We start from the raw sequence: 26,143 nt of genomic DNA on the forward strand, positions 1-26,143 counted from the left end.
CTGGGACCTTTTGGGACTGCAATATTGGCTTACGTTTAGTTATGTAATTTTTTTAATCGTCAAAGTTGAAAAGAAATACTTTCTCATTCTAAATGATAAGCAAAGAATAATTTTCATTTACTCGATTTTACATTATGATTTTTTTTTTTTCTAGCTGACACAGCCAGTGTAAGCAGTTTGAGTTTGTCCACAGGATATACAAAGCGTATTGCTTTTCTCTTTGACTCAACTCTCACTGCCTTTTTAATGATGGGAAATCTTTCACCAGTAAGTCAAATTCTTGTTTAAATATGACAGTGTTTAAAGATTAGAATTAAAATAGTTCATGCTTTTAGGTCCCTTTTTAAGAATTAGATTAATTCCTAAAAATGCAAAATGCAACTGTCTTTGTTTTATATTCCTTAGAGGAGCATAGTAACTCTTTAGTGAGGGTTACTTCTGTAATCAGAAGACTCAGCTTCCCATGTCACTCACTTTTAAGTGTAATTATATTAGACAGCATAGTATAAATGTGAGATGTTAATGCTTCATATAAGAAGAGAAAACTAGGGCTTATGAACAGTAGACTCATGTAAGGTGTTTAAGGTCCATTTTAAGTTTTTTTGTTTTGTTTCTGTATTACAGAACTTGAAAAGCCATGCTGTCACAATGTTCGAAGTTGGCAAACTGTCAGATGAGTCTCTGGACAGCTTTCTTATAGAACTAGAAAAGGTAAATCTGGACTGGTCAGTATGGGATGTCAGGGCATTTGGAACCATTTCTTGATACAACATCAGTTATTGATTGTATAGGTTTTCATATATTCTTGCTCATTCCTGCCTAATTCCTCACCTTAATACTGCAACAGTCATTTAGACTTTAGAATATCAAGTGGATGAACAGATTTTGTGATTTAAAAAGTGATTTGTGGACCTTATCTATCACTTAGTGTGATTTGGTTTAATGAAATGGGGTACAGAAATAGTCTATGTAATTTTTTGAATTACGTTTTTCTAAAATAGCTTTTAATTTTCTTTAGTATGATTTTCCAAGATCTCCTTTCAGCTGTTTTATTTGAAGTTTTTGTTCCCCTTATCTTAAATCTGAAACAGTGTCCCTGGGTATCATGTTTATGTCCACTCTCACCATCCCCTTTATTATCTGGAAGACTTCAGCCAATGCTCTTAGCCTCCTTCTTCCCCATGAGGACAGCCCTACTTGGCCTTAGCTCTAAATCTGGATTGCCCTTTTGGGGGTTTCCATTTCCTAGGTTTTTTGGGTTTTTGGTGGTGGTAGTTGTGGTGTGGTAGAGGGGTGTGTGTGTGTGTGTGTGTGTGTGTGTGTGTGTGTGTGTGTGTTGTGTGTGTTTGTTTTCGTTTTTGTTTTTGTCCTCTGTTTTCCTCTCTACAAATAGTTTATATGCTGAATCTGTTACTTGACTAATAATTTTGGTACCTTTTGTGTTTTAGTGGTGAACTCTGTGTATTAAATGTGCTACTTAGAGGATTTTATGATTCCATTATCTTTTATATCTTAAGAAAAAGACCATGACATTTTTCACTCTTCCTTCTCCATAAATTTTTCCTTTTTTTAGGGCAGAAATGTATTTGAGATAATCCTTGCTATTAATTGGTCTCTTATTGTTACCTTTATACATCCATTATTCCCTCAATACTTTTAACACCTTGTTAACCCCATTTCTTGTTGTGTATTATCTTGGAAAATTTGCCAATAAATTTTTTATTTTCTAGCACATTCTAAGTTCTGTTTTTCTGACTTTTATTTTTCTCACCTCCACTAGTCTTTTACCACGTTTAGCAAATTGGAAGATTGCTTTATTTTTTATATATCTATATTCTCTTATATCACATAGTTATTTTTGGGAAGGCCTTTTAGTCTGAAGTCTAGTTTTTAAAAATAGTTTCTTAGCTATTTTTTTTTTTAATTTTTTTTTTCAACGTTTATTTATTTTTGGGACAGAGAGAGACAGAGCATGAACGGGGGAGGGGCAGAGAGAGAGGGAGACACAGAATCGGAAACAGGCTCCAGGCTCTGAGCCATCAGCCCAGAGCCTGACGCGGGGCTCGAACTCCCGGACTGCGAGATCGTGACCTGGCTGAAGTCGGACGCTTAACCGACTGCGCCACCCAGGCGCCCCATCTTAGCTATTTTTTAAGAAGCTTCATCTTGATGAGGCTTAAGTGGTTATCTTATTTTTTAATGCAGATCTAATTTAATCATTTTCCCCTATAGACCTGTCTTTCCATTTCGTGTGTTGTTTCTGGGATATGTGTGTTTTTACGTATGGAACAAGTACCTGACTCAGTGTCAGAAGAACATGCTTTAAAATGAAGTCCAGTGAGCACAGCGGTTTTGTCCACTATTCAATCCATACATCCTAGACAGGTCATCCATAGCACAGAGTAATGACTCAGTGAATCCTCGTTGAATGAATTTAAGCTGTATATTTAGTAGCGTTGAAACAGCCGTGTTGAATCACATACTCCACTGAGCTTTGCAGCCAGTGATACAGAACTGTGGACACGGTGATGAGAATTAGGGGCGTAATTGGTGACCATGGATTGGAGTACTCTTCTGGAAGAAGCAGAATGTAGAATGTAGATCTTAGAGTTTTTTTAAGCACTCCATTTGAATCATACGTGAGACATACAACTTATATAATGGTGTAATTTAACATTATTTGGTTTGTTAGTTTTACTTGCTGGGATAATTTCTATCATCTTCAAGGATGTATTCAAATAGAAACTCAACTGAGATTTAAGCTAATGTTTCAGTATTGCCTGGGCAAATTTGTGGTTTATTGATTCTTAATGTCTTAATATCTCTACTGTATGGTTACATAGTAGGATGAATGGTTTGAGAGTGGTATTGCAAAACTTATTTTCTCTTGGTTTAGGTTCAGAGCACTGGTGAAGGAGAAGCACAGAGATATTTTGATCATGCACTTACTCTGAGAAACACAATATTGTTTCTGCGTCATAATAAAGATCTAGTTGCACAAACTGCACAGCCAGACCAGCCCAATTATGGTATGATAAACGTACTTGATTTTGAAGACATGATCCTATGGAACTTCTTTAAGAAATTAAACAGGTCACGCTCACTTATTTAATACATTTTGTGTAGATGGCATGTCGAGTTTGCAACTAAAGGCTTGTTTTGTGAATTTCTTTGCTCGTGAACTCTTTCTTACCTTATTTTACTCTTTCTCCTTTCTTATGTGCCACTGTAGTATTTGTAGCATTTAAATCTGTTCAGTACCTATAAGAAGGGTTGGAGTGTTTAATTTGTTTAAGTGGCTGGACAGAATTTAGAACAGGCCTCAGTTTGAGGGGTGAACAAGTGCCAAAATGTAGTTGTTTTAAGCATAAAATTTCACGAGTGAAAGATTCATTGTATAAAAATACTAAACAGGAGCTTCCTATTGAAATGCTGCTGTAATATTTACTAAAGTATTTTACTTTAACAAATAAAAAAGAGACGGAGAACCTTTTTAAAGAGTAAAAGAAGTAGTGACACTTGTAATCTGTGATGAGCCCTGCTGTGGCGATCACCTGGCATGCGCTGTCAGTGTTGGGATAGACGAGGGTTCCCAAACTGGGGGTCAGTGGATGGTAGGTCGTGCGTTGTGCAGCGCCATCCAGGAATATATGTTTTGAAAAGATGACGTGGCCCGGGCACCAGTGAAGAGCATTTGGCTCAGGTCCTCAGACATTCGCAGGAGCTGCATCTCGGAAGTCTGTGAAATCTTGGCACCACGATAATATTTACTCTCACTCATTCTTTCATTCACTTGAAAGTTCTGTTTTCTGGCCAAGAACTGTCGAGTTTCTTAGTGACATCCATTCTCATTCTACTTCTTTCACTAGCATCTGGCTTTCTTTTCAACTCCATTTAAAAATTTAAGGATGGAATCAGTTGTCACTCCACAAAAGTGGTTGTGGAGGTGACCGCGAAGCTGCCAGGTGGTTGAGCTGAGTGAGGCTGGACACGCTCAGTTTCCTGTGACTGGGCTCTGCAACCTTTGCGTGTCGGGTGCAGAGACAGACGTGAGCAGAAAGAGGAACGGTCCCATGCTGGGGCTCTTTTTGAGATTGTTCGTAAATAGTTAAAACTGAGAATATTAAATCAAATGCCAAGCGGCCAAAGCACTTACTCGTAAGTGTTTGTTAATAGTAACCATTTTTTGGCTACCAAATGTTAGATCATGTGACCTGAGCAATGAGCAGCACAATCTTGAAGATGTCTTTGTAGGCAAAAGTTACCGGGACTTTTTAGTGACTTATGGAGATAACAGGTTAGAGTATTTGAAATACTCTGCTGTAACCATCTTAAAATATATCATCCTTCCGTGCTCACGATAGAATGCAGGGATGTTGGTGCTAGTGGCCAGGCAAGTTTAACTCATTTTATAGATAAAGAAATTGAAGGTTGTCTCCGTCAGATTTCCCGCCCATATAAATTATGGTCTGTATGATCAGTCAGTGGAAGAAATGGGACTTAAATCCATGTCTCTTGAATTTTTTTTTTTTTTTTTTTGCTCTGTCCCTTTTATTAACCTCTCTTGAGCACTAAGCTTTTTTTTTTTTTAATTTTTTTAATGTTATTTATTTTTGAGAGAGAGTGAGAGAGAGAGACAGAACATGAGTGGGGGGGAGGGGCAGAGAGAGAGAGAGAGAGAGAGAGATAATCCAAAGCAGGCTCCAGGCTCTGAGCTGTAAGCACAGACCTCAACACGGGGCTCAAACCCACAAACCGCAAGATCGTGACCCGAGCTGAAATCGGATGCTCAACCAAATGAGCCACCCAGGTACCCCAGGCACTAAGCTTTGCATTGATTTATTCATGAACGACCTCTCACTTAGTAATCTGGACTAAACTTTTCACCATTAATCATTTATGTACCAAAATGTATGTTAAAGGGAAAACCTAAACCTCATCTATGTGAAAGTAGTTAAGTTTATTTTTCTAACCTCGGAGGTGGGCTTGATACTTGACGGGTTTTGGGTACCAGTTAAAGCTTTTGTTGTTTAGTCTCTCCTCTCTCAGATTTTTTTTATCATTTTTTCACTCGTGGCTGTGATTTCTCCATTTTATTAAATTTGCTCTTGAATTGTTGTACTTAAACATAAGTTTCTCTACTCTTTATAGAACTTTTCCCCTTCTCTCCTCTTCCTAAGCCAACTGCTCACCTCTCATTGTACTTCAAAATGAACATCACATCTGGGTCCAGCCAGTCTTGTCTTATAGCTGCTTTCGGTTCTGTCTTTCCTTTGTTTGCCAGAGGTGTGGACCCGATGTTCTTCCTGACGTCTGTAGGACTCTCTCTCCTCCATTAACATTAAATCACAGACTCCCTGCGGTTTTTATTTTTTTAAACATCCTATTTGGAAATATTTTAAATTTACTAAAACGAATAAAAGTAGTATAATTACTTTCAGCCCAGAATTTGGGAGTAAGTGAAGTATCATGGTGTTAACTCCACTAAATTTTTCAGGGTATGTTTCTTTTCTATTTTTTTTAGTGTTTATTTTTGAGACAGTGCAAGCGGGGGAGGGGCCGAGGGAGAGGGAGACAGAATCAGAAACAGGCTTCAGGCTGAGCTGTCAGCACAGAGCCTGTCGAGGGGCTCGAACTCACGAACCGTGAGATCGTGATCTGAGCCAAAGTCAGACAGTTAACTGACAGCCACCCAGGCGCCTCCTCTCAGGGTATGTTTCCTAAGAATAGGGCTATGCCCTCACATCAACTTCAGAAGATGTAATGTTGATACAGTAATCTACCGTTTGTATTCCAGTTTATCAGTTGACCTAATCATGTCCTTCATAGCATTTTCGCCCTTGAAGTGCAGGATCTGGTTTAAGATCAGATCTGCATGAAATTGTTGTGTCTCCTCTATCTCCTTTATTCTGGAACAAATCTGTAACCTTTTTAGTCCTTTAGAACATTCTTTTTCAAGAATATAGTCCCTTTTTGTTGGTTTTACCAGAAAGTTTCTCACCTGGGGTGTAGGTGATGTTTCATTGTGATTAGTAAATTCAGGTTGTGCGCTCAAGTCTAGAGTATCATGTAAGTAATGTCATGTTCTAAGGGTATGACATCTGGATGCATGTGATTTCCATCTGTCCCCCATTGTGATGGGAATTTTGATCACCCAGTTAATGTGTTTTCTGATATTTCCACTGTACAGTTAATTATTCTCCCCACCCTCAACTACTAAGTAATCTGTGGGCAGATACTTGAAGACCATGCACGTATCCTACTCCTCATCAGTATTTCCTCTCAGATGGAGCATCCAGTGATGGTCCTGTCTGAACCATTCTTTACTGGGATGGCTGCAGATTGATCACTTTTTTCCAATTCCAGTATTTCTTCCAGTAACAGCTGGGACTAGGCATACTTTTATATTCTCAGTATGGATTGATGAATTCCTATTTTTTTCAGTGGCTTATAATCAGTCATTGCTCTCTTAATTCGTATGCTGCAGTTGTCTCAGATTTTGCCAGTTGGGTTTCCCTTCAAGCCGGCTCCTGTTTTCTTGTGCCATGCCTCCATCCTTCAAATTTTTTTTTTTTTTTTTTTTTTTTTTTTTTACTTTTGTCGCAGTTCTTTTCTCTCTGGCAAAACAGTGTTATCTTCTCTTGTACTTCTGTCCCATTCCTGGAATCAGCCTTTTCTCTTAGGAGCCTGGTTTCTCATACTAGGGTGTGATATTAAAGACCAAGGTCCTGGTGCTAGTTGTGCTCAGTGCTTCTGTGCCCTTCCAGCAGGCCATGTGTTTTTTGATTCATTCTTGGCTTGAGTGAGAGATGGGCCAACTTGACCTTCCAAAGTTTCTTTCCGCCTTAAATATCTCTTTTTAGAGGGCAAACAGAATTGGTATTTTCCGAAAGGATCAAGAATGGGAACACTTAAAATCTGTTGCGTGCTGAGTGAGTTCATGCTTTACGGACCGGCAGTCTTGGGTACATATTGTTAGCTGAGGAACTCGTTCCTATGCCATACTCAGAACTTGGTCTTGAAGCTCTTTGTAGAAATCAGAAATTGGGGGAGGCAAGGTGACAGCTTTTTTTGTGGCGCTTAGGTCTTCGTAATATGCCATTGCCCTGGCGTGGCTGGGGATGGAGAGGAGGCAAGGTGGAGCAAGCACATACTTTTAACGGAAGAGGTGGCCTCACAGAACACCAGTAGACCATTAATCTTGCTAGACCAGGGAATAAAGACCCTTAGTTTTAAGTCTTAAAGTGTCTTAGTGGTCTCCAAGGAAATTGGGCATTTTTAATAGAGATAACTCTGTGAAAACAATGCTTAAATATCAAGGCAATATTTTATTTTAGACATTTACAATATTTAAATATTTCACCAATATTTTGTCTTGGACATTTTTGCTTCACGTTGTCAGTCTTTCACTCCATGTGTATGCTTGATCATAATTCAGGTTTTCCTCTGGATCTCTTACGCTGTGAAAGCCTTCTTGGTTTGGACCCTGCAACTTGTAGCAGAGTTCTGAACAAAAATTACACACTACTCGTCTCCATGGCTCCTCTCACCAACGAAATCCGGCCTGTGAGCAGCTGCACCCCTCAGGTAAAGAGCCACCTGGAGTGTCACTAGCCGTGGCATTTCAGACTTGCTCGTGGTGACTTGAAGAAGAGGCTTTCCGGTTTGATTGTGTTATCTCAATTTGCTGATACCAAATATGAAGATCGGGGATCAGTAAGCAGCTTTGTATTTTATGCTGTTGTAAGAAGTTCAGTTCGTTGGGTAGAGTTGGTGCATTTTATTCATGTATCATCTCGTGATTGGTGCCACGTTGAAGTTTTCTTGATGAATGCAGTATTTTAAAGAGAATGTTTTGGGTGCTCTCGGAAGGAAGCCTGGATCGCCTTGAGGGATCAAGTCAATTAGGAAAAATGAAATGTTTTAGAAGTGGGGCTACGATGGTAAATAAACGGGAAAGATTGCGCTTGAAAGCTAGAACTTTAGTTGTCTCTAAAACTGACTTGTGAAAATTACTGCTGCTCTTTTACTTTTTCAGCGTAATCCGTTGTGTATTTGTGTACTTTGCAAGGATGCCATTTCAAAGAGGGGGGATCACATAGCTGTTCTTCAGGGCTGCATCCTGCCTGGTTTCCTAGATATGCAAGGTTAATGGTGTAGAAGAAAGGCAGGGATCCTTGAATAAGGTTGATTTCGTTGCTCTGCTGTTCTAGCTGCCCTCGTGAGCACACCTCCCTCACCTCCAAATTCATCCTCTGTTCGGTAGGAGTGGTTACAGATTTTACATTGACCAACTTTTTTTTTTTTTTTTTTCATAATTCTTTGTGTGTCCCCCCAACCCTGTCCCGTATACACATTTCCTCCTGTTCTGTAACATGATTTCTAGGCACAGTAGGAATCCATAAACTGAAGGAATGGTATGATGGATGGAAGGTTAGATAGTCCCTTTGTGAGGAATTGCATGTGACTAATGACAATGACTGACTTTGAAATAGAGCTTATTATTTGACAGGCACTGTTTTAAACGCTTTTGAGCAAGCGTACAATGTCTTTACAGGGTAGATATTTTGTCACCACATTACAGAAAAGCAAAGAAGTAACCTTCTTAAGGTGATACAGCCGAGGGGGTGAGGCCAAGATTCAGACCTTGGTGTTTTCCTCCAGGGTCCATCTCCCAATTACGGTGATAAGACGTGCTTTCTCAATTCTGGAATAACATGGAAACCGCTTGGATGGAGCATTTAAAATTTATTTTCACAAGAATAATAGCAGTGAGCATTTATGTGAGGCATTAGCTGTTTGTAAGACCATCCTTGGTCCCTTGTGAAATTTGGCTGCTTTTGAGAAGTATTACAACTTTATCTTATTCGTTTCACGATTACAGCACATTGGACCAGCTATCCCAGAAGTCAGTTCTGTCTGGTTTAAACTATACATTTATTACATCACCGGGCAAGGACCACCATCTCTTTTACTGTCCAAAGGTACAAGACTTCGAAAACTGCCAGATATATTCCAGGTATGTTGTGTGAGGTTTGTTTCTTTAGTTGTTTTTGAGGAGGGTAGAGATTGGTAAGCAGCATTTTAGCATTGGATATAAACTGAGATCTTCTTAGTTTTTGTTTGTTTTTTAAAATTTCTAAATGCCATTTTATCTTCATTCATTTCTTTTCTGTAGGGTTATGATCGATTACTAATAACATCTTGGGGTCATGACCCTGGGGTAGTCCCTACGTCCAACGTGCTCACGATGCTGAATGATGCTTTAACACATTCGGCAGTTTTGATTCAGGTACAGTTGCTTTGTTTGAAACAACCAGTTTTGGATTTCTATTTTTAAAGATTCTAATTTGTTAAGTCACAGTCAGATGTCGGTGATTTGAAATTTGTAAAGCTGAAACATAAGAGGTGAGATACGGATTTTTGCCCTGGCCTTTGTCTGGCAGTGTGGGAATCCCAGAAACAACATGGGTTTTGTAGTGAGACCCAGACTTGAATTCCAGCTTCACATTTGCTACCTGTGTGGCCGTAATTGTTTGATACATGTAATCGCTCTATCGAGGTATAATTCACGTAGCGTGCAGTTCACCAATTTAAATTGCACACTTCAGTGTTTTTTAGTGTAGTTGCAGGTATCCACAGCCATCATCAAGCTCAATTTTAGAACATTTTCATTACCTCAAAAAGAACTCCCGAACCTTTCGTTCTCAGTCCCCTAGTCCCCAGCCCCAAACAACACTAATCTACTCGCTCTTTCTCTAGAATGCTTCTTCTGGGCATTTCACACACACAAAGTCATGTAATGTGTGGTCTTTTGTCACCGGTCTCTTTTACTTGGCAGAATGTTTTTGAGCTTCATCATGTTGTAGTGTGTTATCAGTCCGTCATGAATCATTACTGCGTTCCTTTTTATGGCCAAATAAGAAGTCCCTTGTACGAATATACCACGATCTGTTTTTCCCATTCATTGTTGATGGACACTTGGGTTGTTTCCACCTTTTGGCTATTAAGAATCATAGTAATCACTGTTGTAACTGTTCATTTATAGGTTTTTGTGTGGCCGTATTGTCATTTCTCTTAGGTATGTGGTTAAGAGTGGAAATGCTGGGTCATATGGCGATTCTGTGTGTAACTGTTTAAGGAACTTCCAGGCTGTTTTCCAGAGTGGCTGCACCACTTTCCATTCCCACCAGCACTTGGTATTATCTGACTTTTTAAGTTAGAACCCACCTGGTGGGTGTGAATGGTATCTCATAGTAGTTTTGATTTGTGTTTTCTTGATGCCTGGTGATGGGGCCCTCTTTTCACATGCTAATGAGCTGTGTGACATTTTGAAGATACTTCTGTTAGTTTCCCACCCATGAAACGGAGATGGTGACATTTACTGTATAGCAACAAAAAATAATGTAGCAGCTAATGGTGAGATAAGCAATTTATAGTCCTAGGATTGTTGAGAGAAATAAGAATGTGCTGAAGTGTGCGGCACACTTTCTGTTTCATAATAGGTTCTCGATAAAGATTTCATTGGTTTATTCAACTATCAATCGTTATGTGCCATATTCTGTGCTAATTAACGTGGATATACAAATAAGTCACGGTCCCTGTGTTCAAGGGATTTAAGTCTGGTGGGAAAAGTTGCATAAGCAGCCAGTTTCAGTTTTTTGCTGAGTGCTGAATAGAATTATCTACGCTGCAAGCATTAGAGAGAAGTACCTAGTTCAGCCTTGAGGCAAGGAGAAAGGCTGAGGGGACACTCAGAGAAAATGAGACTCAGGCTGCATACAGAAGGATGATAAACAGAAGAGAGCCAGGTCAGGCACGGGGGTTAGCATGAATAAACCTGTGGGCAGAGATGTTTTTCTTTTCCTCCACTGCTATTTCCCTAGTGCCTAGAACAGCACCTGGCTCAGAGTAGCTACTTACGAGTGTTTTGATGTAGGCAGGCTCTGGAGAGTAGTGTGCCTTGACCCTTTTGCTACCGAGCTTTGACTGTACCCTATAGATTGATGAAAGAGAGCGAAAGGTGCTGAGCAGGGGATTTATGTGGTCAGTGTGTCTTGGGAAGATCAGCTTGGAGAGTATGCTGAGAAGGGTTGGGTAAGGTAAGATACTTGAAGCAAGAGGACCAATTAGCGTTTGGTGTAGGAGTCCCGATAAGAGGGGAAGTCAGCCTAGATTAGAAGAATAAGTACTGAAAGGAGAAACTGGATTCAATAATTCTTACAAATTAAAATTAATAGAATTGATCAGATGTCTGAGAAGGCTGTGAGAAGAGGAAGGGTAGGATTCCTGGGGGGTTGGCTTGTGAAGGTGGAAGAATGGTGATATCCCTGCTTGAGCAAACAGAGGAGGAAGAGCCGGTTGATGGGGGTCAGATGATGTGTGTTGTGTTTGGGGCAGGCTGAGTCTAAGGTGCCTGTGGGACATTTGGGTGGTAGGGCTATCTAGTCGGTAATGGAAAACATTTTGAAATCCAGACGAGAGTTGAACAGGAAGCATTGACCTGAGTGTCCGCATCAGCACGTGGAGGTAGTTGAAAGCACGAAGAACAGGATGCGTTCGCCAGCAGGGGGGACACCTAGCAGGGGTAGTGGTGGCAGATGACCTCATAGGATGGGTGAGACGTGGGCTCGAGTCAGTCTGCCTAAGTTAAAATCTTGATTCCATCATTTATTAGGAATCTTGGGCAAATTAAATAATCTTGAATTCCTTCACCTGCAAACTAAAGATAATGGTTCCTAAGGTCGTTGAAATGAATGAGCGAATTGCACCATCTACATAAAATGCCTGTACCTGTGCCCAGCACATGGGACGGTCCCAGAAGGCGTTAGCCGTGTGGCGGTAGTGGTAGCAGATGTGGCCCAGTTTTAACGTGTTTATGAGGAGTTTTGTTTTTGCTAAAAAAGAATGCCTCTTTTATTTTAAGTTTTATGGGAGAAATTCATCTTGCTGGAACTTAAAACACAATTTTGATTAAAACCACGCTTTCATTATAACAGCCTTGATTGGGGTATAAATCATAATGGTACTGATGAGGTAAAAGTGGGCCGCCAGAAGAAATACATTCGGGTTGTCATACGCACCATTGAAATGAGTGCAGTTTTTCTCTGAAATAATTTTTTTTCTTTTGTATCAGAGTACTTTGAGTTTAAATAATGCAAAGGGTTTTTTCAGTGGAAAAATGTATAGATCCCCAGTGTTAAATTTTCTCTTGTAGCGATACTAAATACACATAAACATAAAATTAAGTTCTTTATTCTTATTCTTAAACAGTTATAAAACCAAAATAAACCTGGGGATTTAAATTAAAAAAAAAAAAAGAACGCTTTAAAACTAACAAAATTCAAATGAACATTAATTGAAAGTAATAGATAAAACTAAATTATTATTTGTAGCATGGGAGTGGGGTGGTTAGACTCAGATTTTTTTAATTCAGTTTTTGAGTTGATAGAACCTTCGCATGATTCAGAAATAAAACACTGTTAAAAGATGCTTGGAGGAAAGTATCACCACCCTTCCAACACTATCTTCACAGTTCTCCCCATTTCTTTTCCTAATCAGATACATTTTTAGTTTCTGCGGTACTCTTTTAGAATTTCTTTATGCAGATGCAAGCCAACACACAGTGCTATATCCCCATGCTTTTTTCACTTAGCAACTGGAGACCTTTCCATTTCCGTTCATAGGGAGCTTCCTTTTTTTTTTTTTTTCTGGTAGCTGCATTGAAAATACATACGTTGATTTGTTTAACCCCAGTTGGGGGCATTCATAATCATATAATTTTGAATATGTCACTGAGTACAGGTGTTTGAGTTTTGCATTCCTAGTTCATGATATGCCAGGTGACTGATGATGGGATTCCTTCACCACTTTTCCTCTCTCGGACCTGCAGCTAACCCTTGTATGAGTGTGCCTGATTTCAGTCTTCAGTTGTCTCACACCTGATGTACCTGTTCAGTCGGCCTCTCTTTATCGTTAGCCGTACACTCATGTAGAGACACATTGTCCTATAAGTTAATACACACTTAAGGTCTTTGCTTGCTGAGAAAAATTAAAAATTGTTGAAAGATTTTTGATGGTATGTTAGTGTAGAATATGCCATCACATGGCACAGTCTTATTTATTGTTTGACTATCTGTTACTGGAAATACAGATTTCTTGTATAACTTTCAACTGTGTTTCTTCATGTTTAGGGACATGGTTTGCATGGGATAGGAGAAACTGTCCACATACCTTTTCCATTTGATGAAACAGAACTACAAGGAGGTATCTTGCTTTTAAATTATATCTGAGTTCTTTATCATTAATCTTTGTCAACAGTTTGGTAGAAAACATAGCAGGAAGTGAATTCTTAAAACTTTGAGTTCAAGGGTCTTTAAAAAAAATTTTTTTTTAATGTTCATTAATTTTTGAGAGAGAGAGAGAAAGCTCAGGCCCATAAGTTGGGGAGGGGCAGAGAGAGAGGGAGACACAGAATCGAAAGGTCTCAGGCTCTGAGTTGTCAGCACAGAGCCTGACGGTGGGGCTGGAACCCATGAACCATGAGATCATGACCCGAACCGAAGTCAGACACTCAACTTACTGGGCCACCTAGACACCGTAGTTTTATCATTGCCACTTTTAAAGAGTATTGGCAAAGGTAGTTTTCTTTCTTTTCTTTTCTTTTCTTTTCTTTTCTTTTCTTTTCTTTTCTTTTCTTTTCTTTTCTTTCTTTCTTTCTTTTCTTTCTTTCTTTCTTTCTTTCTTTCTTTCTTTCTTTCTTTCTTTCTTTCTTTCTTTCTTTCTTTTTATTATAGTTTATTGGCAAATTGGCTAACATACAATGTATAAAGTGTGCTCTTGGTTTTTGGGGTAGATTCCTGTGGTTTATCGCTTACATACAACACCCAGTGCTCATCCCAACAGCAAAGGTAGTTTTCTGTCATGTGCCTTTTCCCATAAAGAACTAGTAGAATAAAACTTATTTAGGATCTTTGAAGGAATACTAGTTTGCCTTGGAGATGAAGAGAATCAGTAGGTCTCTGTTTAGGTGAAAGACTAGATTTTCCTCTCTGTTTAGCCTTTTACTTTTCTTTTGTTTATTTGGAGGCTGGGGGAGAAGAATTCATAGGGAATTTTTTTACCTTAGAAAGCCAATTTTTTCTTTCCCAGTGTTACATACTATTTGCCTCCCTCTTCCAACCCAGGAGCTTTTTTAGGTGATTTAGAAATACATGCCATTGAATATGGGTGTATAATACTTTACGGTTTACAGAGTACCTGCATGTATTTCCTCTTTCAGCATTTGATTTTGTTGTTAAATATTACTTTTTGCAATTAGGATTTGAGTGGATTATAGAGTTTGAACTAAATAAAGCTAGTTAGAATCAAGGGCAGGGGGAAAACCCGTTTAAAGTGTTCTCTTTCTAGAATTGGATGTGAACTAAGTACATTTGGTATAAGATGTTCAGAGAATATCTGTTAAAAGCAAATTTATTCTTCCTTTTGTTTAATATAGGAGATGACCCTTTCTCTGTCAAATATTAGGAAGGTATATATGTTCAAAAGAAAAATAATACGATTAAAACTTAACATATATCTATATAGCACTACTCCATGTAAAATTGCTGTTGTATAATCTTATTTTTCTGGTTCTTAGAGCCATCTTGCTTGAATTTTTAGAGAGCAGTGAATGGTTCAAGTAATCTAATTTTTGTTAGTTTATATAAGAACTTAATGTTCTCCCAAAATAATAGAGTGAGGGAAAGGAAGATTTTTAAAATATCTTTTTCCTTTTCACATAGCCAGACTGCGGAAGCCTCATGTTTGAAATTAAGTTCTCTCTCTTGCCTGTTGTGAATAAATGTGTACAAAGTTTAGAGAAGAGTTTCTCTTCCAAAAAAATAGCCCCTTTTCAATAAGTACTTCTCTGCAATTAAACTTTGCTATTTAATCCTCTGATACTTTATAAATTCTGTGGAGGGGCGCCTAGGTGGTTCAGTCGATTAAGCATCCGACCTCGGCTTAGGTCATGATCTCATGGTTCGTGAGTTCGAGCCCCACATCAGGCTGCACTGAGAGTTCAAAGCCTGCTTCCGACCCTCCGTCTCCCTCTCTCTCTCTGCTCCTCCCTTGTTTGCACACATTCCCATTCTCTCTCTCTCTCTCTCTCTCTCTCTCTCTGTCTCTCTCAAAAATATTTTACAAAAATAAATTCTGTGGAAAAATATTAGTTCACCTGAAGATACAGGCTAGTGACAACAGGATCTTAAAATTTATACAAAATCTCAAAAACTGATTAATAGCTCTCTTGCCTTGAGAGATTGTGTGAATTATAAAAGAATCTTCATATCTGAGTATAGAGCATATTTCTGTTATAGAAGTTCATGTATTTATAAAACTTGCACTGGTATTTGAATAATTTATTAAGGATATAATTTCAAGTCCTTTTTGGCTTTTGTCTAAATAGGAATAATTTTACTTTAAAAAGGTTTTCAAAAACATAATGTGTATTTAATACATTTCAAAAATGTAATGTGTATGTAGTACATAGAAGCCCAACAAGGAAGCATTTGAGGCAGAATAGAACCACGAAGAGAAGTCTAGAGAATTTGCCACTGACCAGCCCAATTTTTTATTTTATTTTTTTATTAAAAAAATATATTTTTTTTAATGTTTATTTGTTTTTGAGAGAGAGAGGCAGAGCATGAGTGGGAGGGAGACACAGAATCTGAAGCAGGTTCCAGGCTCTGTGCTATCAGCACAGAGCCTGATGTGAGACTTGAACCCACGAACTGTGAGATCATGACCTGAGCTGAAGTTGGACACTCAACCAACTGAGCCACCCAGGCGCCCCTGACCGGGCCCTGTTTGCTTGCTTAGCACTAGTTTGTTCTGATACCGTAAATGCCTCCTGGAGGCTATAAATAAATCTGTGTATGCCAGGTTTTTCCATTCACAAGTAGGTTTTTGTTGGAATCAGTGTTGATAGATTCAAGTATAAAAGGAGTTCTAAGAATTGTTCAATAAAGGTATATTTACATTTTTGATGTTGTTTTATGTTACAAAACTGTACTTACAGTGTAATGTCACCTCTTTGTTCTTAGAGTTCACTCGCGTCAACATGAGTGTTCATAAAGCCTTGCAGATATTAAGGAACAAAGTGGATCTGCAGCATTTTTGTGGATATGTCACCGTGTTGAATGCTTCGAGCCGCCTTGCACACAGAAAACTCAGTGACGCTTCTGATGAGAGAGGTCAGCCAGTGGTTGGGTTCTCTGAATTAAGGTGGTTGTACTGAGTTTATTGCAATCTTAGTATTTTAAGAAGCAGGGACTCTTGTGGGGATGTTGAATTATGTAATACTTAGTGTTTTTTCACTAAGGTGAGAAGATATTCTGTGACATCATTTGGACTAATATCAGTTGTTCAGATGGAGAAAATACAGAAGTACTGACCTGGGGTTAGAGTACGGAGTGGTTTTTAGGTTTTAGCCCTTTCTTTACTGTTGGCTCTGCAGTAATAGGCTTTAAATTAAGTTCCTCTGTGAAGTGATGGCTTCAGAACTTGAGTCTCTTTGTAAAGAGGTTTCCAAAGTAGAATTAACAGGGTTTTTTTTCCCATTCAGCCTTTCTTTTTCTGTCAAAGGCACCACTGTCTCAATGACCCAGGCCTAAAATCTTGTCTTTGCCTCTTCCTTCTTTTTTCACGCTGTCCACTTTGTTTCCACGTTCTGGGGAATTAGTCTTTAGAAGTGTCTCTCATATCCTTTCTTCTCTTCTCATTTCTTTTGAAATTCTCTGTAACTGTCCTTCTAACCTGCGTCTCAATACTGTAATCCTGAATCACTGCAGCCATTTCCTGCCTAGCCTTCCTGGCCTCATTCTCCTCTGTCTCCAGCCCATCTTGCATATTGACAACAGTTAGTTTTCCTTTACTTTTTTAATTAAAGAATTTATTTGCATGTCACCTTCTCATGCTCACTGATTGTTTCCACTCTGGCCTAGTTTTGGCTTGTATGTGGCTTTGGTGGCCATAGTGCCAGCTCTGGTCCATGATTCTAGAAAACCTTTCAATTCAAACGTCTGTCGTTGATTGACTATATTCCCTGAGCCTCTTAGTGTGCAATCCTGAGTAGATATGATTGATGTGCTAGCCATCCAGTGGATCGGATTGGCTCCCTCTGTGTTAAATATCCACCCCAAATATCCTTTACCTTTGGCCAGAAGATAGGAGTAAATTTTAACAGTTGACTGTCACGTATCACAGGGGCATTTCCATGTTTTATTTTTTCATTCCACCAGCATTTATGGAGTACCTGCTGAGGTGCTAGAAAGATAGAAATTAGTAAGACCTAAGGAATGAAACCCTAGAAAGGGAGACAAGCAAGTGAGTCAGCCTGCCACATAGTGTTAAAATCTGTGCCAAAGCTTGGCATCAGCTCCATGTGCTGATGTAGGGCCGAGAAGGCATATCTCAGGCCAACTGAGCTATCAGAAAAGGCCTCTTAGAGCAGGTAAAGCTTGAAGTAAGTCTTGAAAAGTGAGGATTTGGATACGTAAAAGATGGTTGCTGTGTATTTGGAGGGTAGCAGCCTTTCAGGCAGAGGGAATCAAGCAGTAGAGTAAGCTCATCTTGGCAAAAAGAAAGAATTTGTTGGAAAGTAGTAGAAAACGAGAGTAAAGAAGTTGGTAAGATCAGGAGATCTTGGAGGATCTTCAGTGCTGGAAGATACGAAGAGTCAAAGAATTTTGAAGAGGAATAACATAATCAGATTGCATATTTCCATGGGGATAGAAGCGACTTTGGGAAAGATCTAAGTGAAAGTCTAATAAACTCATGTTCTGCCTTTTGAGTCCTTGTTTCCTTTGGCCAGGGTTTTACAACCTCAGCACCATTTATATTTTGAGCGGGATAATTGTTTGTTTTGGAGGGCTGTCCTGTGCGTTGTAGGATGTTTAGCATCCCTAGATATCAGTAGCATCCCTGTCCCCATTCACGACAACCGCATAGGTCTCCAGACATCGTCAGAGGTCTCTTGGGGGACAAAATTGCCCCCTCCTTGGGAACTGCTTTAGGCTGAAGACTGTTCATTATTCTCCATTGTCATTCCTGTTGCTGGAGTCTTCTCTTCCGTTAGAACCGATTTACTGACGACTTGTGCCGACTACTAAACCCTAACATTGTGTATGTCCTTTAATTACAAGGAGACCCTGATTTGGCTTCTGGCTCAGATGTAAATGGGAGCACAGAGTCATTTGAAATGGTCATTGAGGAAGCACCTCTAGACTCGGCAACAAAACACAACTCTGGTAAGGCTTAAGAATTAATTTGTAGCTTTAGACTAGTTTCTGGTTTAACTCTTCTGTTACATCATTTGGATGGCATTTGTCTGCTCTATTTATCCACAGTGGGCCTTTTAGTAAGCATTTACCAGGAAACATTTTTTTATGTTTAGAGTAACAATTAAAGTATTATAAAAACATGATCTGAGAATGACTTCAGTTGCGTTTTTCCTATGTTAAATTCTTTCATCCTGTAGTTGTCTTATGATATCTTTTTTGGGGGGAAAAGACCATTTTGAACATCTGATGAAAGCTTTGTACCTTCTCCCCAGAAGCACGTACATACTCAAGAAAGATTCTTTCCTGTTTCAGAGATTCACTGACCTCTCTGAATCCTCTCCCCTGTTAAGCCCATTGCTGGATACCGCGGGGGTAGGAGGAATCTGAAAATTTATGAGCCTCAGTTAAACCCTGGCCAGTCATAATATATGTGACTACCTATGTGACTAACAGCTGTGTGCCCTTTGTAGCTGCCACAACAGAAGCGGATTGGGTTCCTCTTGAGCTGTGCTTTGGAATTCCATTGTTTAGTTCTGAATTAAACCGGAAAGTTTGTAGAAAAATTGCGACACATGGCCTTTGCAGAAAAGAGAGGTGAGGGTTTATATTCATTGTCATCTTTTCATTTGTGAGACTTCTAGGCTCTCAGTTGTTACATCTTATTTTCTTTTATTTCACACAGGAGCATGGTAATTGCCTTGAATATATTTGTTGATTGAATAGAGATTGCTAATTAAGGATTTTGCTATATTTTTCAAAATTAAACTTCAGCACCTCAAAAATCTGACTTATGCAAACATTTGGGACACATGTTTTGGTTAATTTTAGTTATGTTAACTTAATTACCAGGTCTGGCGAGGTCTATGAGATGATAAACCTAGTGTTTGTAATATGTATGTGTCTAGAACATTTCCCTTGTGCACTTCTGTCACTCTTAGCAAACACACGTTCAAATTATGTCATGTAAATAGTGGTTATCTATTATGGTGGAATTATAGCTGAATTTCTAAATTTTGTTCAGATTTCCATGTTTTCTAAAATGAGCACGTATTACTTCTCAGAGATGGTATGTAGGTTTTGTTTCCCATGCCTACTCTGATCTGTTGGGAGCAATTGCTAAGAGGCAGTGTTGTGAAAGTTCTGCGACTTTGGAGCATATGGGAATATTCCTCAATCTCATTGTCTTGGTAGGGTGGCTGAGAGAGCTGATGTCCACAGGTCTCCTTGACTTCTTTTAGAAAACAAAGTTGTAGAAGTAATTCATTTAATTGGCTTAATATAGTTTATCAGAAGATTAAAAGTGCTCAGTCAACAAATAATTTCAGCAGTTCTCTGAAAGTAACATACATGAGTAAAAAAGTAGAAACACTAATAACAGCTTTAAAGATGGCCACCATGATTGTTACCAGTTTACATATTTGAAAAATATTTGATTTAGGTGGGTTGATGTGTATTAAATCTGTCAGGCTTTTTATCAGGATGTATTTAAAAAAAATTTTTTTTTTTTCAACATTTATTTATTTTTTTTGGGACAGAGAGAGACAGAGCATGAACGGGGGAGGGGCAGAGAGAGGGAGACAGAATCGGAAACAGGCTCCAGGCTCTGAGCCATCAGCCCAGAGCCTGACGCGGGGCTCGAACTCACGGACTGCGAGATCGTGACCTGGCTGAAGTCGGACGCTTAACCGACTGCACCACCCAGGCGCCCCAATCAGGATGTATTTTAAAATTACATTGGGTATTTGAAGTTTGTATCATAATTGTCATTCCTGCCTGAATTTTCGTTTAAAAAATTTTCTTTCATTTAACATTTATATTTGCTAATAGTTTAAACTCTTCCTGACAATAACTTCTCAGTTTTCGTTTTATACATGGTTTTTTATTTCAGAATGGTCTTTTTATGCACTGTTAAACTCCTTAGTCTTAAAACTGGCAGAAATTTCACGGATGAGAACTACTGAAAAATGTTTTAATTTTTTATGTGATTAATCAGAATGTATTTACACATATAAATGCATTTAAATTGCTGAAATTATTGTGAGATATTAGTTCTTGCCATTAAAATTATATTTGTCTTAAAATTTCCCTTTTTTTCAGCCTTCAGAACCTCTTACATTCCAGTAGAAAACTCTCTCTACAAGTCCTTAACTTTGTTCACTCATTCCAGGTAACAAAACCCAAAAAATCCAAATGGTATTTGCATAGAGCTTTATAGGATGCAGAGCAGTTCCATGTCATGCTCAAGCGCAAAGAGTGCAAAGTGATGTTATTTAAAGACTTTTAACTGATGGGGCGTGCGAGCGGGGGAGGGGCAGAAGAGGGTGGGGGGTGGACAGAGGATCCAAAGCAGGCTCTGTGCTGACAGCAGCAGCTGGATGCGGGGCTTGAACTCATGAACTGTGAGATCATGACCTGAGCCAAAGTCAGATGCTCAACCAACTGGGCCACCCAGGCGCCCCAGTTGTTAAAGACTTTTAAATAGGAATGACATTATTTCTGATTGCCTGTTTAAAAAATTAGTTACTGTTCAGAAAGCAGATGAAAAAGGGACAAGCATAAAAGCAAGACTAGTTCAGAGAATGTTATAATAGCCCAGGTGAGAATTTTTGGTAGCTGAGCTCCCCTTTTCATTAAAAATAGCCCCAAAGTTTGCATGTATCCATAATAAAGGTTGATTGCACATATATACTGTTATATCAACAAATGATATTATAAAACATACACAAAAATAGAAATTTTGTAAGGATGTAGTAGTCGATAGAGCATTTGTAAGATTTTTACAGTCCCGTGCCCTGCTTTGGAGTGAGTACCCCACTTTGGAAACCACTGGCCCAGACTGGGTGGCGGGCTCTGTTGACTGTATCAAGCAGTTTGGGATACACGTTGGATGTAGACGGATTGACCTGATTAACTCAATGTGAGGAAAAGATTGAGGGTGTGGTGAGGAAGGGAAGACTCAAGAACGAGTCTCCTGTTTCTGGACTAGCTTCGTGTGTGGAGTAGGGAAGGCTGGCGAGGAATTGGAGAATTAAGGTCATGGACATGGTAAGTGTGGAACGTGTGGCGAAACATCCAGGAGCAGATGTCAGCTCGGTGCATGTTTGAGCCTGGAGTCCTGGGGAGAGGTCTGTGCTAAGTGTACGGGAGTCTGAGAGCCTTGGGAGCATGGAGTGTTCTGGGTGCTTAATGTCACGTGAGGGGTTTTTAGAGATTGTTGAAGAATTAACTTTTTTCTTGTCCTCTGGCCTCCTAGCCTATTTTTGTTTATTTCTAAGCGCTTATCGTGGTGTGACTTGTGTCAGTCATTACCGCGTACAGTAATTCCCCTGATTGATTATTGGGGATTGTGACGTAGATCTTGGCATCTCCCACAGTGCTTTGCATCCCAGAAACATTTCTTGGGCAAAGTCTGTATTTGTAACTAGCTATGTTCAGTGGTTTGGTAAAGTGTCGAATATGGGATTTTTTCTCTTCCTTGGTCTTCTAGGAAGGTGCTTCCACACTGGATGTTCACACAGAGGCCAGCTTTTCCAGTGTGCCTTCACAGTCCTCCTGTGCCGACACGGGAGTTCCGCTTCCTGCAAAGAACTTAATATTTAAAGATGGTGTCTTATCAGAGTGGAGTGGACGGTCACCTTCCTCACTTCTTGTTGCTAATCTCCATTTGCAATAATTTCGTTCCACCATGCATTGCTCACACTTCCTGCCTTTTTTTTTTTCTTAACGTAGCTTTATAGTGCCCGCCACTAAGAAGCACCCTGCTGCTACAGTGCACTTCATGCTTAACTGATGTGAAGAGATTGGGGAACATGTTCATGTTTTCTCAAGTTTTCCTCATTATTGCACCTCCTAATGCAACAAAGAGCTTTTTAGCAGCCTGCACTGTATTTTTTACCTTGAGACAATCTGCATTTCTTTTATAAAACTGAGGATATACTTTATAGGCTTTATGATGACTGTTACGTTTATAAGCAGTCACTATGAATATTGCAGTGGTAATTTTATATGTTAGTTTATCAAACATAAATCTTGTTTAATTTTATATTTTGTTACCTACTCTTTAGGGGATCACAGGAAGAGGTGGAACTCTTCCCCTGAAAAGGCTTCTTGGTACTTAAAAGTAGCAAAACTATAAAACAATAAACATCCAGTTTTGAGAGATGATATGATGGGGCATTAAGAATTTCTGTGGATGTCTGTAAATTATGTATATGAGTTGAACATTGTTGAAGGTATGTAAATCAGCATAGTTATGTATAACTTAACCTTGATTTATAAGGTCTTAACTCAGACTCTGACTATACATTGACATCTCATGAGAAGCTTTGGAAAACATTCTATTTTTAAACAACATTTATATGTGGACTTCTGTCGTCACTCACTTTGGGCTTTATATTTTCATAGAGTCTTTATGGAAAAATAGAATTTGTTTTCCACTGTTGTAACTGTGGCTGCTGCACGTTTTTACCCTCATTTATTTTTTGTTTAGTAGCTTTACCAATGAATTGTTATGAAATCGAATTTGGTGTTTAAAAACCAAGGATTGTGATTTTAGGTTAGAATTACATATTTAGAGGCATTAAGGCTATATGTCTTCTGATCAAAACATTTGGTGATAAACCTACTTTGAAGACATTCTTAGGCAATCTGGACCTTAAATTTATGTGAATAGTTTTGGAGGGACTGATAAAGAAAAATTGAGCAATTTCAAAATGTTTCTCGAATCATTAATTCTTTTAGATCTCAAATGTTAATTAGAATAATTGGAATCACTTTCTAGATTTTTTAAGTTACCTTCCTTGGGAAGTTTGTGCAGTGTTCTAGTTTAGTGTAGCTCTTCTCATAGGATAACGGTTTGCTTGTTTAAAACTGTAACCAAACTAACTGGTCAAACAACATATATCTAAAAACACTTAAAGCATTAGAAAATTTGGGAATGTTATAACCTAAACATTTTTGCTGATAATTTTTTGTCATTTATAGAACTGATATTTGTGTATTTAACATACTTCTGGAAATATATGCCTTTCTTAAAACTGTTAACATAACCATGCATTCAGTACCATGGCCTACCTATAGAATCGAATATCTTGGAGCCGGTTACCTGTGGCACACGGTCAGTGCTGTGTTTGGGGTAAGTGCAGTAACGTTTAGTTTTCTACTTTGTCTTATATGAGGTAGAAATCAAGTGTATGTTAATAAATGTTTGTCCAGAAAAGGAAAAATACATACTAATATTAAAATAATTTCTTATGACTGTGAATCACTCATTTATTTTTCCAATAATTGATATTGTACATTCCTAGTGCTATTAGGTATGTATGTAACTTACAGTTTTTCAACTGAAAGTTGTAAGTATTTCATTTGATCAGGGCTCTTTAATCTCATTTTCATTTGCTTTGTTTATATTAACTGTAGTTATTTTATTTATTCCTGTATTAACAATCTAAGCCTACTGTAATGACATGTACACTAATAAAGAATCGAATAATTTGTAGTTGTTGGCAGTGAACCCAGTTGGTGGTTAATTGAAAACTTAAAATATGGGAGTGATTTGCTGCTATATTACCTTTGAGAGATAATAGAGGAAGAAATAGAACCTAACAGTGATCATGAATTTTAGGGAAAATACTGGAAAACATGTGGACAACTCTGGTGTCTCCGGTGAATGGAGAAAGTTCTGATTCCCAGCTGGAAACCTCTCATATGTTTAAGGAGGGAGAATCTGCTTTGTAGAGCTGTTAGTAAAATGTGAAAGCTGCTTTTGTGCTTTGCTTTATGAACTTGGCTTTGTTTCATTCACATGTTAACTCACGTAAAGATGTGTCTCCTAAATCTTACAAGTTTTGATCCAGTTCAGCAACATGTTAAATTTTAAATACAGACTTTATTATTTGCCAAAGAAGACTTATGAAAGAATTCTAAAGTAATTTCATTTGGCTTTGTGCTACCTCCCCATTCGATTCCCCCCTTAATGTAGCTTAAACCATGGGAAACGTTCTTTAGAAACCAAGAGAAAACGAAGTCACAGAGGACATAGAATTTAGCATGGTCCAGATTAACCTCTCAGGTGGGTCTAAAGAAATACAACTTTATGTCATTTACAAACATACCAGGTTTTCTTGATTCCTTTCTTTCTTTCATTTTAAGTATGTAATCAGATGATTTTGTATTTGTTTCTTGGGGGGGAGTATCACTTTTCTTTTACTTGATGTATTCAATACTCTCTGCCATTCATGTTTCTATTTTATGTTCAGTGTTTCAAATACAGTTTGTATTTAAATTTCTTAAAGTACCAAAACTGTAAGTGAGTACAGTGGACTGTTTTCTGGTATGATGTTAATATTATACAACAAAATGTATAAAGTGTTGTCAATTTGATTATTGACACCGTATAATATGTTTACAATAAACTGTGGTGTTGATCAAATTACTGTGGACATGTGTATATAATCTGTAAGTCCCTTTCTCAGTATTAAATACAGCACCTCAATACTAAACGCTTTCAGTGCTGTGGCTTTCCTACATGTTTTTTTAATGACCTTTTCACTTTAGAATAATTTCAGATTTATAGGAAAGTTGCAGAGAGTCCAGAGATGTTTCTTCTACCCTTCCCCACGCTTCCCTTAGAGTTAACACCTTGTGTAAACTTTGGCATTTATTTGTCAAAATTCAGAAATTAACCTTGGGACAGTTCTGTTAACTATGTCTACTACGGACTTTATTTGGTTTCTGTTTTCCACTAATGTCTTTCTGCTGTTCTAGGAGCAGCCCAGGACACCACACTGCATTCATTTATTTAGTCGTTAATGCCTCCTTTGTCTCTTCCAGTCTGTGACAGTTAGTCTTTCAAGACCTTGACACTGTGAACGGTACTGATGAGTCATTTTGTACAATGATCCTTAATGTGGGTTTGTCGGATGTTTTCTTGTGAGTAGATTTGAGGTTATGCTTTATCAGGAAGGAGAGCACAGAGTTGATGTGCCCTTCTACACTGTATAATATCAAGTACATGATGTTAGTGGGTATTACCGGTGATATTCCTTCATTGGCTAGGTTGGTGCCCACTGGGTCTTTCCACTGTATTTTTTCACTTTCCGTACTTTTTTTTCCTTTGGAAGTGCATTACTAAATCTAGCCCACAGTCAAGAGGAGGGGACAGTATATATATTATTTAGCATTTTTCTTAAAGAAAATTTGTTCCTCTTTCCTATTCATTTGATACTTTGTATTAATATGTGATTGTGGCAGTTTATTTTCTGCTTTAGATTAAAATCTAATACCGTTGTAATTTACTGGGTGAATTATTTCAGCTTTGGGACTCTTTGAGGTTGGCTCCTAAATTCTTTTGACATGCCCTTATTTTTCTAAGACCATATTTTTACCTTTTAGCACTGCCAAGTATTATCTGAGTGTCATTCCTAGAATTAGCTATTTCTCCAAGAAGCCCTCGTTTCTTTCATTGGAGAACAGTATTTTTTTTTTTTTTTTAATGTTTATTTATCTTTGAGAGAGAGACAGAGTGCGAGCTGAGGAGGAGCAGAGAGAGAGAGAAAGACATAGAATCAGAAGCAGGCTCCAGGCTCTGAGCTGTCAGCACAGACCCCGACGCAGGGCTCGAACCCACAAACTGTGAGATTTTGAACTGAGCTGAAGTCGGTCGCTTAACCAACTGAGGCACCCAGGCATCTCTAGAGAATGGTATTTAGAGACAAAGATCTGGATGTTGGATGTGCTCACTGCTACTGCTGCTGTGGTTTTTCAGTGAAATGTGCTAAGAGATGACAAATATGCATACTGACCAATGTACAGTACACGTC

The 26,143-nt window shown here is 38.5% G+C and overlaps 1 protein-coding gene across 1 annotated transcript in view; it reads left to right on the forward strand.

The window, feature by feature from the left end:
- Positions 1 to 24,753, forward strand: part of FAM91A1 (family with sequence similarity 91 member A1) — a 44,909-nt gene extending 20,156 nt beyond the window's left edge. The window contains exons 13-24 of the mRNA XM_011291452.4: positions 155 to 267; positions 625 to 711; positions 2,897 to 3,029; positions 7,439 to 7,587; positions 8,885 to 9,019; positions 9,179 to 9,292; positions 13,194 to 13,266; positions 16,086 to 16,235; positions 18,186 to 18,290; positions 18,794 to 18,917; positions 20,421 to 20,490; positions 21,811 to 24,753. Coding sequence (XP_011289754.1) covers positions 155 to 267; positions 625 to 711; positions 2,897 to 3,029; positions 7,439 to 7,587; positions 8,885 to 9,019; positions 9,179 to 9,292; positions 13,194 to 13,266; positions 16,086 to 16,235; positions 18,186 to 18,290; positions 18,794 to 18,917; positions 20,421 to 20,490; positions 21,811 to 21,996 — 1,439 coding nt within the window. The 3' untranslated portion in view covers positions 21,997 to 24,753. The remainder of the gene's footprint in view (positions 1 to 154; positions 268 to 624; positions 712 to 2,896; positions 3,030 to 7,438; positions 7,588 to 8,884; positions 9,020 to 9,178; positions 9,293 to 13,193; positions 13,267 to 16,085; positions 16,236 to 18,185; positions 18,291 to 18,793; positions 18,918 to 20,420; positions 20,491 to 21,810) is intronic.
- The last annotated feature ends 1,390 nt before the right edge of the window (positions 24,754 to 26,143 follow it).

This window comes from Felis catus, chromosome F2, assembly GCF_018350175.1.
Source record: "Felis catus isolate Fca126 chromosome F2, F.catus_Fca126_mat1.0, whole genome shotgun sequence".
In the NCBI taxonomy this organism is placed as follows: Eukaryota; Metazoa; Chordata; class Mammalia; order Carnivora; family Felidae; genus Felis; species Felis catus.